General features: G+C 41.9%; 1 protein-coding gene across 1 annotated transcript in view; it reads left to right on the plus strand.

The window, feature by feature from the left end:
• Window positions 1-19924, plus strand: part of nkain2 (sodium/potassium transporting ATPase interacting 2) — a 76129-nt gene extending 56205 nt beyond the window's left edge. Inside the window, exons 4-7 of the mRNA XM_053887868.1 lie at window positions 4389-4589; window positions 12489-12549; window positions 15377-15458; window positions 17120-19924. Of these exons, the coding sequence (XP_053743843.1) occupies window positions 4389-4589; window positions 12489-12549; window positions 15377-15458; window positions 17120-17129 (354 nt within the window). The 3' untranslated portion in view covers window positions 17130-19924. The remainder of the gene's footprint in view (window positions 1-4388; window positions 4590-12488; window positions 12550-15376; window positions 15459-17119) is intronic.
• Window positions 19925-19940: the final 16 nt, after the last annotated feature.

The raw sequence follows: 19940 nt of genomic DNA on the forward strand, positions 1-19940 counted from the left end.
GGCGCTGAAATGAGGAGTTTTTAGGTGATAAGCCAATGCATCACACTCCTAGTCCATCAACAAGAGTCTGTTTCGTGCTTTTAGCTGGAGTTAGCAGGACCATCATACTGATATTTCTCTCTGGTTAGTTTTGTGAATTGGATCGAAATTTGCAGATTCTCATGCCCATGCCTTTGCCATCACTGACACCATATACAGTATGTTTTCGGGTGAAGTCTCTCTGTTATCTTGCCAGCCAACAAGTGAAAAGTACAGAGCCCTGGAAATAACATGCATGTGTCACTTTTTTTGTGACTTTTTTTTTTTTTTTTAACCCTGAGATAAGTTATCTCGAGATAAAGTCATGCTTGTCACTTCCAGGGATGCGTAATACATATAGCTTAGCCACATATGGTATTATTTTGATTAGAAGTTACTTTATCAGAGTGTTAAAAGACTGACTTGCAGACACTGACTGACAGCGTTGACGAACAGTTACGAAGCCATGGGAGACATAGTGTTTACCATTGTATCTTCAGATAAAGATTATCTCGAGACAACTGTGATCTGGAGATATGAATTATCACAAGATAAAAATTATCTCGAGATAATTGTTATCTTGGGATAAAAAAATAAAATAAAATCATGCATGCCACATCCAAAAAAAATAAATACATGCATGTCACTTCCAGGGCTCAGTAGAAAAGCAGTGTTATTGCGCTGTTTTTATGTACTATTACGGGAAGAAAACACTGGTGTGTCGTCCGTCCTCTGTCTCAAAAACCTATGAAAAAGCCAGGGCTATTTTCACGTTGACTGACACCGTGGCTAGCATCTAAGAAGGACGGAGGTGAGGGTAAGCCATGGGGTGGCGCTCCTTTCATTCATATGTACCTCAAATGATCATGAGTGTCACTGACAATGTTGATCGGGACAGACACGTGGGAAAGAACTGTCTGACTCATTGACATCAGCAAAATCCCCTTTAAAATAGTCGCCATTTTGCACCCTGGGATTGAGAATGTGTTAGATTAGCAGGAAGAAATCTGACAAATTGCGGATAGAGGAAGGAGTCTTGCGATGGTCGACGGCGTAATTCCCATGGACTCTAAGCAAACAACCGACATTTTTCTTGATCTATCTATAGACCCATTTAGAGTCGACAATGTCAAAAAAATAGAGACGGAACATTTTTCAGTGCTAAATATGTCTAGTTGTGACATGGTCAGTTGTCAGAAGTGGTTTTGTAACCCAGCTTTTGTAGGTCGCTTGACAAACAACTGCCCTCTGCCATTGGCACCCAGTCTTACAGTAGGTTGTCACTGTTTACAAACTCTGAATTTAATAGCTTATAGCTACAACCTCTGAGCAAGGAAGGGACCTGTGTGTTACAGACTTCATTTCTCTATTGTCAGCAGTGTAAACTAATAATGGCACCGCTGCCCTCTGAAGTTCAACCCAGAGCCTCTTGGACCCACAAGTGGTCAACACACCTCTCTGTGCCAAGTGAACAGCTTGGCTTTGCACGTGTTCCATTATTTTCCCGAGAGAGGGTAAGATAATACCCCATAATTAGTATTTCTGCATTCTTGGACCGGGTGACATTTCTCCAAATTCAGCTTCTCGCTGTTAATTAGTTGTGTGTTTGTTTGAGAGGCTCATTAGAAAAGCACTGATAGAGACAGCACTGGAATAATTATTGCTCCCCTCTCTTTCCATCCCCATTAAACAGAGCGACGTGAAAAGAAAGGAGAAAGAGGGGAAAAAGATCATGGAGATGAAATGGAGATAAAGAGAGATGGATGAAGGAAGAACAGGGGGAAGGCTTTCAGGGACAGTAGGAGAGACAAGAGGGGGAGCGGCGATGTAAAGGAAGCAGGAGAGAAACGTGGAGAGATTTGACTCATTAAAAAGAGAAGCCACAACAAGGCAAGATGGCATTAATCTGAGCGCGCTGCTAATGAGGCATTTACTCATTACACAGGAATAGAAAGCGAGCAAAAAAAGAGGAGTGGGAGGAGACGCACAATATAAATGAACTGGAAGGGCACTTAGAGAGCGCAGACCTCCATCGAGGCCGGTGACCCCTCTTCTATTACATGACAACGCTCGAGAGGAATCCACACAGGGCCTCGCACAGAGGAGACTGAAGTTGCTGGTCCTATTCCTGCCACTTTGTCTGCTCTGCATTTTCAAGTGTATTTCATTATCATTGCTCATTATTCTCAATTTATTGAAAATATTTCGGGGATATTTGTCCTTTTTCCACTGAATTGAATTCCAGTTTAGTTGGCCTCTCACTACGCGCACCGTTTAAATCATTCTGGTGATCCAGAGAAATTCATTTTTCATAACTGAGGGCACTTTTTCTAATAATAATGCAATGTATAACTAAAACCATCTATCAAATAAGATCGTCCAAGGAAATGGAGGAGGAAATGGGTAAATTTTTCATGCTTTCGCAGTACTATCTGGATTTGTGGCGAAGCCTCCTGAAGTATGCTTTCTTCTTCAGTTGTTGTGTGTGTGTGTTACGCAAGTCATTTCCAGACGACTGCTGTCCCACTGAGCTAATTTGAATTTGAGTTACTCCCGCTGCCCTGCCAGTCACATGACCAGCTTTGGTAGCGCAGAAGGAAGCTGGATTACAAAACAGATTTGTTCAACATTGATTTAAGACTCGATGTAGAAATGAGGACTCCAGAATACTGCTGATGAAGCGGCAACTAGCTAGCATGTGAAGTAGGGCAGTCAACATGTTTGCACTACTCATCCATCAAGTTGTGGTGTGAGAAAATATCAATACGTTTAAATATTGCAATATTGTATCAATATTTTAAGTCGACAATATTGGTATTTATTAAATGACTTCTTGATATGTCAACTTCTTGTTTTTTTCTAAGTTTATTGAAGCTTCGGACCGACCGCACATTAGCATTACAATTGACAGTAGCATGGAACAAGCGACAATTTGTTTATGATGTTTTCCCTTCAAAATACAGCTTCTAGTTAACAAATATAACAGCATCGCAATATATCGTGATGTAACATTACCGTCTTATCTTTAGAAATCCAGGGTGAATCAGAAGCCATCTGTGATGCATGTTGACACACAAGGCTTCCAGACGCTCCCACCGCATTTTCGATTTAGCGCTTCGCCGGACTGTCTAGTAAATTTATAAAGGGACAGTTGGGGTTGTGTTTAAGACTTGGGTTTGGTGCTTACGGTTCATGAGTCATGCACATTGTCACATGAGGTACGACCTACTCCACATATATACACAACTAGCACAACAAGTAAGGCAGCATTAAGAGCTTATGATTGTCACCCACTCATCCTGACCTCCACCATCCAATCCACCGTCAGGAATTAAAGAGGGTGGGGCCAAACGTGTCAACCTGCAATTGATCCCCAATTTCTGCTTCAACAATTCCACTGGCCGACTTGATATTGTGCAAGTATGCACTGTTTCAGTGCCTTTCTATTGTAGTAATATATTTATTTAGCTCCAAATTTAGATCAATTGATGGTTACTTAAAAGGGCTGTGTAGCAGCGGTCAGAGGCAACTTGGCTGTTGAGCACCACAGTTGCCTCACGAGAGCCGTACATTTTGCATTCAACACATAAATATTAATGGCATTGGTGGACCTCTGTAATGTCGACCATTTAATGGAGAGGAGCCGGAACACTAACATACACAAGAGTGGAGGAATATATGAATGTGTTACTACAGCACAAATCCTCAGTTTGACTCAGAGGTCAGACTGCTGCAATGTGAAATCAGAACAATTGGCATATAAACTGCATGTAAAAGCCCCAAGGATAATATAGTTTTCACTCACACTTCAACGCTGATAACAATCTTGACACGTGATTAAAAATGCAGTTGACACATCATCTCAAAAAATGTGTTGTCTTATCTACCTTCGACTTTTAGTTTTCACCTCTGTCAGAATGAAACCTTTATTTTAAGACTTGGCTCGGAACTTAAAGTGAGTTTCTTACCCATGTTAATGGTCACCCTGAAAGTTTTGGCCGAGTCTTACTTTTCAAATGAGGTCAGCTTTTAGCGATGCCTTGTCTACAAGCCCACCAAGTTACGGTTTTGATCTCCAATATGGTCAGAAGTACAACAATGGTAAATCCATAAACTTGCAAATAGAGCAGACCAAGTGCGTCAGAGTAGGAAGCTGGTTCAATATTTCCGATAGTTATTTCCCTCAGAACTCCCGGCTGCATGTATTTCTTCAAAACCAAACACTTCTTTCCTTCCATTTCACCCTGAAAATATTGTAAATCCAATCGCTTTAAAAATGAAAGAGCCTTGATTCCTGCCACAACCTTCATTGCCCTTCTGATCCCACACAGATATACAATCTCACTCTCTCCACTTGTGTCTTCCTCCAGGACTCTGACCTTGTCCTGACCTTCAACGTGTCCATGCATCGCTCCTGGTGGATGGAGAATGGCCCGGGGTGCAGGGTGACACCCATCACACCTCCCCCCTCCTGGGCACCTGAGGACCACCGATATATATCTATATCTGGCTGCCTGATGGATTTCCAGTTCATCGAGGTGGCTCACTCCTCACTGCAGATACTGCTGGCTGTAAGTGCCTGTTACCATCTCACACACACACACACACACACACACACACACACACACAGTCTGTGTATAATTTACAAGACCATAAAGTTTACTACATCTTAAATGAATTCAAAGTACTGCCGCAACGAGTTTGGGGAATTGTGGCTGATTGTGTGCTGACTTTGAAATTAGAGATAAAAATCTCATCTCCATTAAGTTAATCTCTTTTTATTACTCAGGCAATAACTCCCATTGGTTTCAATGCTTTGCTTTATACTGTTAAACAATCTGAAAACCTTTTGTCACATTATCAACCACAAAATATGTAATTAAATTTGTAACATTCATACAGTATCACCAACATTTCTTGACGCTGAGGGGCAAAACCTTCCAATGCTATTTCCAATTCAATCCTGCCGATATTTACTGGGCGTGACGGAGGGGAAATAAGTTCACTATAATGTGCTCTGGGCTTTTCTTGTTGTTGTAGCTTGCTTTATTTTTAAGGGACGTTCACAACAAATTGAGCGACAAAAGCGACACATGAGCGGTGCAACCTGTTGTGCTACAAAATGGGAGTGGGAGCCCAGAATCCAATGATCCAAAGAGGGTTGCTTCAAAATCTTTGCTTTTAATATGCTTCCTGAATAGTTAATATACTGACTTTCGGCCTATTCTAGACCTGCCCTCCTGCAGATTGACTTACCTTTTTTCAATCCAACGAAAAAAACTGACTGCTTTGGTGCAAGTAATATAGCCAAGTCGCGCTCTGTGTATATCAGTGTTGTAAGCACTTAAGATTGGGGATACACATTAACCATTAATAAACCAATTACTATGTTTCAATGACCATTCAAGGGTTAAATATAGTCAGGCTAAATAAGACACAATACAATACAAAGCGTTATCAATACAATAAGTATGATATATATTATATTATATATATTTCCAGTGGAGGACGGAGAATTTCCGGCATTGATATGTCTTCTTTGTGTCTCATTAGAGCTACATATTGGGTAGGAACAACAACACTGCCCCCCATGGTTTCTGGTGGTACTGCTCTGTTTGGTCCGTATCTGTAAGATTTGTGGGAACGTGCAGAAATACAGACGAAATGAGAGCACGGACGGAAGGCTCCATCCATAACGTTGAATGGTCCTGCAGTGTCAGTTGGAGTTCTGGGCAGTGGGAGGGAAGAAATATGAACACCAAGGAGGTATTTAAATTTACCCCAAAACCAAGTGCTATAGCACAATGCAGAAGCCCCAGAAAACTGATGACATTTTAAAATTGGTTCACATTTTGTGACAAATAGTTTGCAAGAAGAAAAAAGAGGTAAAATGGAATGAGGTGTCCCGTCATAAAATACTAAAAGGGCTTGACACTTAAATGTCAGGTCTTGTTTCAGTACCTGAAATGCATGGGAAGTGCGTAAAGGATTTAGGGAAGAAGCTGAAATGTCAATGCAGTAATGGATGAGGCACAGTCAGCCGCTACTCCTCTGAAATAACGGTTTCTGGAGGCAGAAAACGAGAGCTTTCCAGCTAAACCCTGCACAGCTGCAGCGATGAGTTCACCGACAAGTAGTGCGACAAAGAGAGAACGATGTTGGGTAGTTTGGAGCGAGGGTCATAATAGACAAACCGGTTGTAAATCAGATTGGACGTAAGTCGTATGCCATTCAAAATAGCAGATGCGAGGGTTGTAGGTACGACTGTAGTGGTAGATGGATGTGTGAGAGTGAGATGCTGGGATACTGCCGTAACTGTCGTACACAATGCTGCGCTGAAAATGCTGGGATCTGCTGGCCGTGGTCGCAAGTACCGCTGGACGTAAGTGGAGCAGGTCGTAAATCGGATGTTGTTGTCTTGTACAAGCTAAAAGTACCAGGAGAATCCTGTGTCGGAAGGTGAATCTGTGTGTCTTGGCAGTGGTTAGAGTCATTCTGGCACTGAAGCATTTGACCAATAGTTATGGTCCCTAGGGTAGAACCTTGAGGAACGCCACTGGCAAAATGTGTCTCACGGTGTTACGCCAGAGATTCTGGTTCTTAAGACACAGCAAAATGGGGCACCAACAGATCCAGTTTTTACAAATGTTGTGGAGCCAGGCTGGGAGACACACAGTTGTTACAACTGAGTAATGCGGCTTTCAGTAAACGTTACCCCCAAGGGTTCCTCTCAGGACCACATAAGTTCTGCCGTACTCCCAGGAAGACCTGTGGCAGAAGGCGATAAATTCAAAGTAGTTGGCTTCGCGGCCCTCTCTTTTTATCTTTCTTTTCCGTCACTCTGATTCTCCCAGTTTATCTTGTTTTCATTGTGACAAAACAAATTCCCATTCCCTCTGTGCCTCCCGCTCCCGTTGTTTTCCTGCGATCTTGCTCCGCCAAACTGCGATAATCAGCTGGATCAGTTAGAGACCGCACTGAGCGAAATGAAGAGGTGGGAATCCGGGAGGCTTTCCATCATCACCCCCGGAACTTTTGTACGCTCTGTGATTAAGAATCAGTCTGCATTTGGGAGGGGACGCATCTGCTTCCCTTCTTGTTCCCGCCCTGTGTCTGACTGTCAATCGATGTGGGCATTTATAGTGTGGCGACGTGCCAGGCCACCACACAGCTGTACGACAGTCTCTCTGTAATTGCTGTGTGGAAACACTGTCATGCCTCATGAGCACACACTCGACAGTCTGACTGCTCCAGCGACTGACTGGCTCAGGGTTCACTGTAATTGGTGGAAACACTGTCAGAGTCCTCTAATAACACTCAAGTTCACCGGCTGACTCAGAGAGAGTGTCTCGTGTGTTTGTACAGGCAGAGACTGCATATGTAGGAGCTCAGTCCGTGAGAATACTGGAGGTACTGTTTGACTCCAGCTGGCAATGACCGAGCTAGCAACCCCCAACACTCAAAACCCCCCTCCTACTGTTGCCTTCCCTCCTTCCAGGAACATGCAAAAGTGAGGGACCCCTTCCGACGTTAATGGCTCAACATTATCTAGGAAGTTATATTTGTAATATACCGTATTTTCCAGAATATAGAGCGCACCGGAATATTATCCACACCCACCATATTTAGGAAGTAAAATAGATCTTTTTCGTACATAAGCTGCACCAAGCCGCGGGTGCACTGGTGCTCTCTGCAGAAAATGCATGAGGATCACTTCTAGTTCTAGTTTTGAAAACGGGGTTCAGCCTCAAGACTCACTCATGAAATAATCTCTCTGCAATGTTCTGAACTTGAATCATGAACTCCTCACATCTTATTTACATTTAAAGCGTTTAAAAAGCGGTGTTTTCACCCCCTAGTAGATCGTCTCTGTTGGCAGAGCTGCGAACACGCCGGCGAAAACAGCGCAATTTGAGCACTTTAAAGGTAAATAAAACGCCCGTGATGCGATGGGTTTGATGTGACAAGGCTCAATATATTTGCCAGCATGACACTCTGTAGACTGTAAAAATTAGGGATGCTCAGGGAGAGCACTCAGTGGAAGCAGCTGTCTTCAAGCTCTTTCATGAAAGTTCCGACTCTGGACATTTGCAAAAGTTTCAGATTCAGGTGGTCAAAGAACGCTGCATCTGACACACACGAAACAGCAGCGGATTCGGTGGATTCCGTCTTAAAACGACACCTGTGAAAGGCTGGTCATCTGGCTGGGTGAGATGAAGGATTGTTTCTTGGGAAATATGCTTCACGTTCTGAATGTTACGCTCAAACCGGCGATGACCGCTGGCTCCTGCAGTTTCACTTTCATGACCACCAGAAAACTCTCTGTGCTCCGCCAAGTGCTGGTGTTTTAAATATTTTATTTTATTCGTGGCGTTGACGCCTTTTAATGTGCATGTGCTGCAGGATGCAAACTTTACATGACAGACTGAAAAAAACCTCCACAGTAAACATGCTGTTGCCAAGCGAGTGGCGAGTCGGCAGGGAGGGAAGGGAGGAGCAGAGGCATCACAAACCAGGGGCGGTGCTTCATCAGAGTGCCGGCTGTAACGTGATCGGACTTTGTGATCGGCAATGACAGGCAGTGATCGGCATTCACAGATCACGCTGAGATCAGCCTTTCATAATCTTATAGTCCGGAAATTACGGTACATTTTATGATGTTAGCAAACACACAATTCATATTCTGATCACACTCTGTTCTGGCTCATAATAAAGTTTCAGTTTTAAAATCAAAGTTTTTTTTTTTTCTGTGATCCCGAGTTCATGCAGTCGCTGCAGTGATTAGAGCAAGCCTAAAGCGAGACGAGGGAACTAATGGGCTCCAGTTCCAGTTGGAGAATGGAGCTTGGCATGGTGCTCCAGACGGAGGAGAGGCCTGAAAATGAAATGTTCTGCTCTCATGTGATGAAAACGTTCATTAGCCGCGGCTGCTTGTCTGGAAGTTACACCTGTTAGCAAACACCAACCTGCAGGGAAACAGCGTTAAATCTTCTCCCCCACTTCTGTGCTTTCCGAGTCATTTGATCGATGTTCCAATGTCAGGAATTAAACTACTGTGAATTTTTTTTTTTTTTTTGTTTACATGTGAGTCTGACCTCAACTGTTGAGATTACAATGTTCTTGCACCCACATCTAGTCTCACTTTAAAGCACATTTTGGCAGGTTTAAATCCCTGAATCAGCAAATCAGGCTTTATAAACAGAAGTGTCAAAAGAATAAATTGCAAAATGCTATTAAAACTCACAACTCCAATTCAAACAGCTTAATAATTCAACTACTTTTCTTCATGTCCAGCAGTTCTTGACGGTTTATTGTATTCAAGTATTTGCACTCTGTTTTCCTCCTATTCTTCTTTCTGGTATTTTCCTCTTGATCTATAGTGGCATTTATATTGCTGTTTTGGAAACAATAGATCTCGTTTTAGTGCATAAAATGATATGAAAAGTATTAAAGATATATATTGTATACATTTTTTATGATTAATTAGGTGTTATTTGTGGTTTTCTTTTAGAACAGCATGTCACTGTGTATGTATATATATATATATTTATTTATTTATTTTTTTTTTTTTCATTTTTTTTTTTCATTCATTCGTTTTTTTTCAGTTTTCCAGGAATACACCTGTTCTGATTGTTTCATGTATTTTTATATTTTTGTCAAACATTTTGAACCTATATTGGGAAAAACATTGGTTTATTAATAGAGAGATGTCTGTTAGATATATTTCAGAATGTTTTCCTAAATTGTATTATTGCATTTAGTATTTGTAATTTAATTGTATACTTTATTTATTATATTTTATTTTGTTTTTCTGGCAATTTCCCAACTGTTTCACTAGAAGTAGTACAGGCCTCCCAGATGGTTTCTGCTGCCGAGTCAGCAGCACTTTCTCTTGTTTTTGCCAAAAACTCGTTCTCACTGAAGAAGGTGACGCTGACCTCAAGATAACCTTCCGCCACATCTGTCCTTTGAAAGGTCTCCTCCCCGGATCCTTCTTCTAGATTCACAGATGGTGACACATTTACTGCATTCAGCTGCTTGGCATTTTGCTCTTTTCTGCCTGAAGGGTTCTTCTTCTTCTTTTTTTTTTTAATCGCAGAACACTTCAGAGACAGTGGCACACGAATCCAGGTTATTATTAATTCACTCATTGCAAATACATGTGCAGGTAAACAGGGTTTTTGTCTTTTATCAAGATGCCATTTTATCTTAATTAATATCATTCATTCCACACTCAATTTGACTCAAATAAAACTGATATTTTGCTGCATCCATCTTCAAATACACTGAAGAGTCGAATCTGACATTCAGCCTCACTACCATCGAAGTGTACACAAGCTGCAGAAATGATCGTGCAGCGCTATTCAGAATCTGCTGCATGTCCTGTTCCCTCTGTGCAGACGTGACCTTTAAATCCTCCCAAGTGTTTCTGTTTACCAGGCTTTGTTCCTACAGGATTGGGCTACTTGTCTTGTAAGTACATCATTTGTTGTATTAGGATATTTATTAAATGACTAAATGTAAGTGTATACAGTATATGTTCAAATAACTGATTGATAGATATTTAAAAATATTTCTTTATTTATATTACAAGTGTTTGGATTTATTATTATTATTAGTATTATTATTAGTATTATTATTTGTTCTGACTTTAAATATGCTACATGACCGTTCATATTTTATTTTTATTGAGCTTACACACTATGATTGGAAAATCACCAATGGCAAAAACCTATCGTATGAATGTCTCTGAACCAGAAACCAAGATAATGCCAAAGTAAACAAGATATTTAGGTCCTCAGCCTTCAGAAGTTGAGTCTGTGGGATTCACCAAGTGAACATTCGGAGTTCACAGGGTAAATCGGCTCAGGCAAAGAGCCACTGAGCGAGATAAGACCAGGCCCACGGAGCTTTAATAGCTACTTTCTTCACTCCCAGAGACCATATCTGGACTTTTATTGTAAACAGGATATTATGTTTACATGTGGCGACACCAAAATGGAGAAGCGGAGGCTCCGGAATATGAACAGGATATTGACGTCGCTGCAGAGTCAATATTTTACAGTGTGTGAGCCATGGAAGACACACACATGTTGAGTTCACCTGCAGTCTTGCTTGACAACTCTGACCTCATAATTTTGCAACAAGCGCTTTGAATTTTCTGTTTTCATTTTAAAAATAAGTGTAATATCACTGTATATTATGTACAATATATATATTCTGTTGTTTAGTATCACAAGTTTCATTATTTTAATCGTCCTGCTTGTGGACTCTTTTATTGCTACTGTAGATCCTATTTTCCTTATTTATATTATATATTTCACTGTGCGATGGAAACAGGAGGGCAAGTAAGAGAGGTGGGGTGGGGATTCTGCAAGGAGAGACGGAAGACTGGATGAGAGAGACAGGGAGTCGGAGGAGAGACAGTGGAAGGGGAATGTTATTTAGACTAAATGAGGTTATGACCTTGAGATATATGTGGAATTGCAAATGCAGCTCTGCGCGTGTTTACGTGTGTGTGTGTGGCAGGTGTCTGCTGCGGCTCAATAGAATGCAGAGTGAGTCAATGTCATTTTTCCTGAGAGTTAAAGCATTATTGAAGCTATCAGCCTGTTTTCTCTGGATGATGCGAGTGTTTAGAGCCAGACACAGGCATGCACTGGCTGGTCCTCCAACATCCCTCCCTCATCCTCACTCACTGGACTCATAAGGTCGCCTTCCAAACATTGACTGCCCCTCTTCCGCATCTGTGCCCCGATCAGTGAACCCGATCAGTCGCTGTGGTAACAAACAAGCAGAGTGGTGCGGGTGCAAAGGTGCACTGCTCATGCGACGGCACACGCGCTCACAGAGGTCCAGGTTCAGTCTTTTTATAGGAACAATCCATCTGGTTTGTCGGTTGCTCTGGCAGCTGCAGGTTCCATGTGTCACCTAATGGATGTGGAAAGATGAGAATGAGGGAGAAATGTGACAAGTGACCCCTGACCCTGGAGGTGTGAGGTCAGGAGGCAGCATAGAGGAGACACATAAGTACATAGTCCTGTAGCGCTTTGCTGTTGTGAAGACAGAACACTTGCTCTACTGTGGATTTCTCACCTGCTTTCCCTCAGGCCCTGAGACCTCCACATCCACACTGAAGAACCATCCATGCCTCTTTACATTTAGGGGTGCGCCCGCGTTTGTTGCCTCCAGTTCTGACATCAATGGATGTGTGATGAATTATTCCGAGAGATTCACAATACTACTCAGACAAAACAAAGAAACTTGCCTGACCTTGTTGCTCTCCAACTTGAGACATTGAACCAGACGGTGTTAAATGCATTCACTTTTGTGGGGGAAATACTACTGCTGAGCTGTTCTGCTCCACTTGCTGCCGCACCTGTCGTCCGTCTGTTCCGTCGCTACACGTTCTGTCTCACCACTTTCGATGCACAGCCACCAACGTCCCTGTTGTCCCCCTGTGTCTGCAGCTGGCGGGGTTCATCTACGCCTGCTACGTGGTCAAACTCATCTCAGAAGAGGAGGATAGCTGTAAGTACTCATTATGCATGTTGATGTTTTGTCATTTTGTTGGCGCTGGTTTACTTTGGATTGACGAACTGAGACTGGCTGAAACTTACGAGTGATGAGTGTAGATTGAATCGAAATGAACAGTTGGCAAAAAATATATATTGTCACAAAATAAATATTATTGTAATATCAAATTAGGGGGGAAAAATGAGGGCCCTTTGTGTTTTGCAGCTACTAATGTAATTTCACATATGCAGATTAGATTTCCATAAAAATAAAATGTCAAATATTTGTGTTTAGCAAGTCCTATTAATGTTCACAATACGGCCGACATTTTTAAAACACTGCATTACTATTATTATTGGACTGAGGTTTCACCTGACGTGATCATCACCGTGGTTCCATTACCGCCGCCTGAACTGAGCCGCGATGGGATCAATGCGCACCGTGTTGCTCGCTGCTGTGGAGGATGATGTGCGCTCACGCTTTCTGATCTAAACATTGAAGCTGAGAGAACGAGTGTTTATTTTGGAACACATTAGCATAATGCATATTTGATCACGTGGGTCCAACCTTCTCCTGTTTATTATGTCACATAAATTCAAACAGTTTTGTCTGCGATATCCATTTAGAAACACAAAAGGAGATTTCTATTGAAAATAGATGGAATAAAAACCCAGCTATTAGAAGCAAAACTACAATGTAGCAAATTTATTTCTTGTGTTTTTAATTGTTTATATTATTATTTTATTTATTTATTTATTAAGAAATAAAGATGCTGCCAGTAGTTCAAATCGAAGCCTCACCCTTGCAGCAAGAAAACACCTACACGAACACACTTCACATCCATAAGTGACTAAAAGGTAATTTTCTGCAGCATAATTTAGGGACCTCTGATAATCTCCACTGTAGAGGAAAGCAGAGGAGGAGGGTGAGTCAGTGAGAGAGGAGGCTTTTCTACCTTCAGGTACTGGAGCACACAGGGAGCTAATTACTCCGTACAGACGTGTGCATGTGTGAGCGTGTACAAGCTGCTGTCGGCCCATCGACTCATCTGTGAGTGTGTAATTGTCTGTCTCTCAGTGAGAACCTGTCTATCAGAGAGCGCACTTGTCTTGATATATTTAGGTGTATCTGCGCTGCGTACATGACTTTGTGTGAAGGTTTATGCACACATGCACTTGGAAGGTTTTTTATCGAAGGGTCCCTTTGTTGTGTGTCGTCCTCTGGAGCTGCTAGAGTCACTTTGACCTTTGACCCGCCTGTGCTTTGTCTGTATATCTGTTCATCTCTGCAGCTTGTTTGTCTGTCTTAATGTGTGAGCGCGTCCAGCCAAGTGCGTTTTTGTTTAGATAATAGAGAGATTTGTTGTGTTAAACCATGTCTCACTTGATTTCTATCAAACGCACACACACGCGAAGTGAGACAATGAAGCTGCCGAGGTCCAGGGAAAGTGCTGATGGGCTCCGACGAGCTCGCGTCCTCCGCTCCGCTCTAATCTGAATTTCACAGGGAAACATTAAGAGGATTACGGGGAATGTGTGAAAACTAATATATGACTTTACGAGAACAAAGATCACACGAGCGCAAATTGAGGAACAAGACCTGCGAGGAAACAACAGGGCTTCCATTTTGAACTGATTTAAGGTGCCGTCTTATTTGCTGGATCACATTTCCAGTCTCCTCCATATTCAGTGGGGCTCAGTAACAGACGGATCTGCTCGAGTGAGAGCCAGATGTAATTTGATTGGCTGATGGTTTCCGTAACTGTGTAACTCATCCGTCTCCGTTTATCACGGCTGGCAGAGGAGGAAATATATTTGCTTCACATCGACAAAATAAAATCTAAATTGTCATGTTTTTAAGCTAAATCTAAGCTAAATTAAAACTAAAAGGCTAAAATTGTTAATACAATACTATTAACAATGATAACAGCAAACTGTTATTTTTTTTCATTAGCTTTTACCATATAGATCCTCAAATCTTTTTAAGGTTTCATTACTCACTGTAAAGCGGAAGAGTTTTTCATACTTACTTTCTGGGTTATGAGACACTGCTGCCCCCTGCTGTCCAATTGGACTCATTGCAGTCAGTGACATTTCAAATGAATGTCGGAAATATTGGCAGTAATCTGCTCTTGCAAAATAAATTTTCCCCACTGTTGACAGCTAAAGTAGAAGTAGATAAATTAAAGGAGATTAAAAACTAATTCAATAGAAATACCAGATTTTATTAATCTTAATCCATGCCAGTATCACCTAATCTCATATTGTTTCATAAATTCTGTTTCTGACAGCTACAGAGATGATCATGCTTTCTTTTTTTATGTGGGATGAATGAATCAAATCCTACTGTTTTATGATGTGAACATTGTTTTCATGGGCTGAGCATGTTACTGCAGCATGTTCGTCTCCGCTCATTGTCTTCAACACATGCGTCTTCTTTCATCTGCTCGGCGACACAGAATCCCACATTGCACTTGATGTTGTGAGACCTGGCTGAATAAACAGCAGCGCCGCCGCTGATCAAGGCGCTGAAGTTCTCTTTCATGAGTGCTGCTGCTTCAAAGTGCAGAAGAATCTCACGGTTTCCCTCTGCACTCATCATCCCGACTCTGAGCAGGGAACCACCTGCTGGCAGCCGCTCACCTCGCCTGATTCCCAGCTAGATAATTCACCACCTAAGAGTCCTTTTGCTGTGGAAGTCATCCTCCTAGAAATAGAATTTCAATTTGCATGGCGGCTTCAGGCCCACAACCCTGGTGCGTGTGGAAGAGGGTGCTCAGTGCAGATGTCTGAAGCTGATGAAGGTGACTCTCCTACATTCATGCTCTCCTCTGTGTGTGAAGTTGACTTTATAGGAGGGTTTGACTCATATGGCTACCAAGGTCCTCAGAAGACCTCCCACCTCCAACTACAGCCCATGTACATGTGAGTAGACCCTTGATCTCCCATGTCTGTGCTATAGCTTTCTTTTGTTGTCATGAATTGAAAAAAATCATGAAAGACTTTGTGAATTATGTTATTTTTTCCCTTTAATTTTCTTGTAATTTTATAGCCTAACTTTTTTGTATTTTATTATCTTTTTAATTCATTTTCTGTATATATATATATATATATATATATATATATATATATATATATATATATAGTTATTTTTATATTCTCCCCACTGTCCTCGCATTTTCTGCTCATATTGAAGATTTCAAATGAATCCTGGTTTGGTCAATTCCCCGGGTTATTTTTAGTTCCAGGAAGCAATAACAAAACCTGCAATGATTCCAGGCTTGAACACACCCACCACTTTGTGGAGTGCAGCAGCAGCAGCAAACCTGCAGAAGTGAAATTGACAAGCAGGCGAAAATATCGGTGATGCTTCTCGATGTGCTGCAGGCAGGTTATCAATAACAGTTTTCATTAGGGGGGAGGGTCGCAGAGGACGAGGCGAACGGGAGGACATACAGTAAACACGTCGTGATGGATGGAACAGTGGACTAAACCAAGAGGCAAGACAATAAAGGGCCGTTCTGTAGTTTTATACATCTCCGGTGGAAAACAAAACCTCCATCGTAAATCATCTGAGGCCACAATAAAACACACACGCCATCCTCATCAGCACACACACACACACTTCTGTTTGAAACACAAGCAGTGAATGTGCTGATTGACAGTTTGGACGCACATTAATGCACACACACGCGTGAGCATCATCAATATGCTATCATTGTTCCCCAGCTGCTGTCTCTTCACTGTGGTCTTTATTGGCTCCGGCCAGGGGGACCAATAAAATGCCGTGTCCCAGAGGTTACCCCTTCTGCACTCCCCCCTCTTTCCTGTTCTTCTTTCACTCTCAGACTGGATACCTGTGTCAGGTATTTCAGCTCAGGGACACTGAGGATATTAAGGAAACAAGCCTGATGGTAGAGACCGGTTGAGTTCATTCATATGACATTGAGAATATAAAAGCAAGCTTAGACAATGGAGACTCAGAGTAGAGCTTATTTTTTATTGACATTGTGACATTTACAGATTTTTTTTTTCTGTGAGACATCACTACGAGGTTGGGTGCTACATAACGGCCAGCAACCACTCAAGAATCCCTATTATTATTGGATATAGAAATGGTGTCAAAGGTGGGATGGTCACTGTTCCACTATCAGACGTATGGATGCTGAAGTGATGGTTTCATCGAATGTTTTTAAGGAATTCATTGACTCCCAATCCTTTTTTCTGGATAGGATTTTACTTTTCGAATGAAAAAAAAAAAATGGAAAATTCAGCACTCACTTCCTCTCAACAGTATGGTAAAGAAAAAACTGTGCACACACATCAAGTACATCAAGCAGACATGTCGACGGAGCGAGGATTCCGTGAGGACATTAATCTCTTGGGTATAATTATGTTTTATAAAATACACCACGAGCGGAGCGCCTGTGATGTTCTCATCAAGCAACATTATCGGGTTCAGTGTGCGTGCCAGACTCAATTACCACGCCGAGGATGATGTCATGCTCTAGCTGTGTTAGTAAGCCATTGTTTTCGACAAGTGCTGTGTTTTCACCAGCAGAAACCCATGCTTTTGTGTCTTGCAGGTCAAAATAAAGCTGGAGTGACATCAACATCGCTGCCTTACCGACCAACTGCTCACCACCCGCTTCATCGCTCTTCAACTTGTCCGACCAGGATTATGGAGACTTTTACAACGCTTATCAAGTCCGACGTTATCAGTGTTTCAGTTGGATCTGTACCGAAGGACTTGTTTTTCTGGTGAAACACTGCCCCGCAGTGGAGGGATTCGGTAACTGGAGGACGACTGGCATGTTCTTTCAAACTGGAAGTGTGCGACCTCGGTGTGCACATATCATGTTGCTTTTCGACTCTTGACAGAGAAGACGGACCCAAAACTAGTTCTGGAGAAAGAACTCCATCGTCGATAATAGTGTTTAGATACCGATGTGTTCACGTCTGTACAGAAACCCAACACACCCACAAACACTCACACAGCACATGCTCAGTAGCTTCCTAATGTGAATCTTAATGTTTACACTGAGCTAGGAATCAACAGCGATTTCCTCATTCGGAAAACATCGTCTTGAGGAGAAGATTGCAGGGAGAAAACAAAACAACTAATCACTTCCTCCGAGGAGAAGGATTGAGGTCAGGCCACTGCTTCCCCCACACTGTCTGTATTTACAGTGCCAAGCTTCACTTGCCCACATCTCCGCCGCGGCAGGGGCCCTCACTGGTCTGGATCAGAGGGAAGATCACATGACAATCCAATGTTGTCGCTTCAGAACATCAGAGGTCGTGAAAGGAGGACGGTGTCGGGAGCTGATAGGGCATATAAAGTGAATTTACTCCCCTCTTGAATCTTTTTGGACCAAATAAAACCCCAAACCTTTGACATAATTGTTGAAAATGACAGAGAATAAACAAAGTAGAGTAAAGCTCTTCAGGTGTGGGTTGTTTACAATAGTGCCCTCTTCTTTCCTAGTATTTTGAGCAGCTACGTGAAGAGAAAGGCAAGGAAGTAGTCATGAGAAGTGCCTCATTTGTTTGTGAAAACACAGGAAGATGATACAAGTCAGTAGATCTACATCATCTGCTTAAGTGTTTGGTCAATGTGTCACACGTGTGTGTCACTTTTCTGTGTTTACTGAAGCCCACAGAGGAGATTACTGCATCCGACAGGTTTCCTTACATGGTCAGTACTGTCACATCTTCTCGTGTTGATCAGAATCTCTGTAAATAGAGTGAATGAAAACACACCGTCATTAAGGCGGAGCAAAAAGGAAGCCTCTCAATTTGTCTCGAACAAAAGTGAAATGTCACATTTACATTCCTGGCTGGCTTCACTCAACACAGACGATTGTTGCGCGAAAACAAAATGTCACTTTGCCTCTTTTGGGGAACTGACACCAAGGCCTTCTCCTCTTCTCACCTCCGTCGGAGCCATCCTTTCAATGAACTCTGGTCTGACCATCCTTTGACCGACCTCTCCAAAAAGGGACAGAACATTGTGTGTGTTTGCATGAGGTGTTTCCAAACTGTTGCGTATATAATCTCATGCAGCGTGTGACTAACTAGCTCCTTTTGTTGAATGCTCCTCAGCTCTTCTCTAAGAGTTTTAAATGTGAACTTTGTGATTTTATAAATACTGCTGGAGACAACTAGCTACTACATTGTAAAACAAAAAAAGATATGTATCTTTGAACTCCTAGATTTTCTTTCTAAATCCACATGTGGCAGTGTTTACTGTTTTTCTAGTCGATGTATGATGTTGTGATCAAGTGGGACCTTTCTTCTATTTGTGTATTTAATGCAGAGACGGCAAGAGACGAGTAGCTGCACTAGTCTAATTGTTCATGAAGCATCCTGTCAGGGCTGCAAGCTTCACACTCTGTCCCTGAAAGTAGCTCGTGGAGTTGTGACGCAGCCTTGAACTTTGCTTTTCATTAAAATGATTGTAGACAATTTCTACTTTTTTGTTTGTGCTACTTCCTGTGTGAGATGTTTCCTGTAAATGGAAGTAAAAGAAACTGCTTCGCCTTCATTTTGATCATCTCTACATATGACATTTCCTTGTAGACTGTACCAGATCCTTTAAAAGCATGTAATTTAAAAGTAAATATATTGCATTCACTTGAAAGTGGCCACCTTTGGAAGAGTCTGCCTGCTCCCATAAATCAGATGCTTTGATGTGTAGTGTGACTCCAGAAGTGGGTTAGGAGGAGCACACATGCTTTCCTCCTCAGTGATCATAGCAGCAGCCTCCTCTCTTCTGCTGCCAGGCAGACTTAGTCATAGCAAAGGACCCTTTCATCACGGGTGGAAACATGATGAATCATAAACACTTTTTTTTCAAAGAAATAGCTCATCATAAATGATCCTTTTTCATTCATTATCTTCTGCCTTATTATGATCTTTCAGATTTCCATAACCAATAACCATCACGAGCCCGAGTTACATCCACACATCAACAGTTAAACAAGATTCTCAGTAAAATAACTCCAGTCAACTAACAGTCAGTGAGATTAAAATGATTCAAGTTTAAAATGATTCATGTTTCTGAAGCAGAAACATTCCAGTGCTGATCAGAGGGTGTTACTGAGTTACAAAATGAGATGGAAAGTGAATTATTTTAGTTAAAAAGGCTAGTTGAGCCATGTGGTTTCACATTTCTTAGCTTCATTCTCACTCAAAATGATGCTGCAGCAGTCAGTGAGCATGGGAAGACCACCAGGCTGCTCAGTCCAACCTCACCAGCCAAAATCCTGGACTTAAGTCAGTTTTCTCATTTATGTCTTTTTGGAGTTTCCAGTTGCATTTAGTCTTTTTTTTCATGAACGCTGTTGGACAAACTCACAGTGATGTTGCATAACAACTAGATATTGGAAATGCTAAATGGCTTTG

This window comes from Synchiropus splendidus, chromosome 15, assembly GCF_027744825.2.
Source record: "Synchiropus splendidus isolate RoL2022-P1 chromosome 15, RoL_Sspl_1.0, whole genome shotgun sequence".
Classification (NCBI taxonomy): domain Eukaryota; kingdom Metazoa; phylum Chordata; class Actinopteri; order Syngnathiformes; family Callionymidae; genus Synchiropus; species Synchiropus splendidus.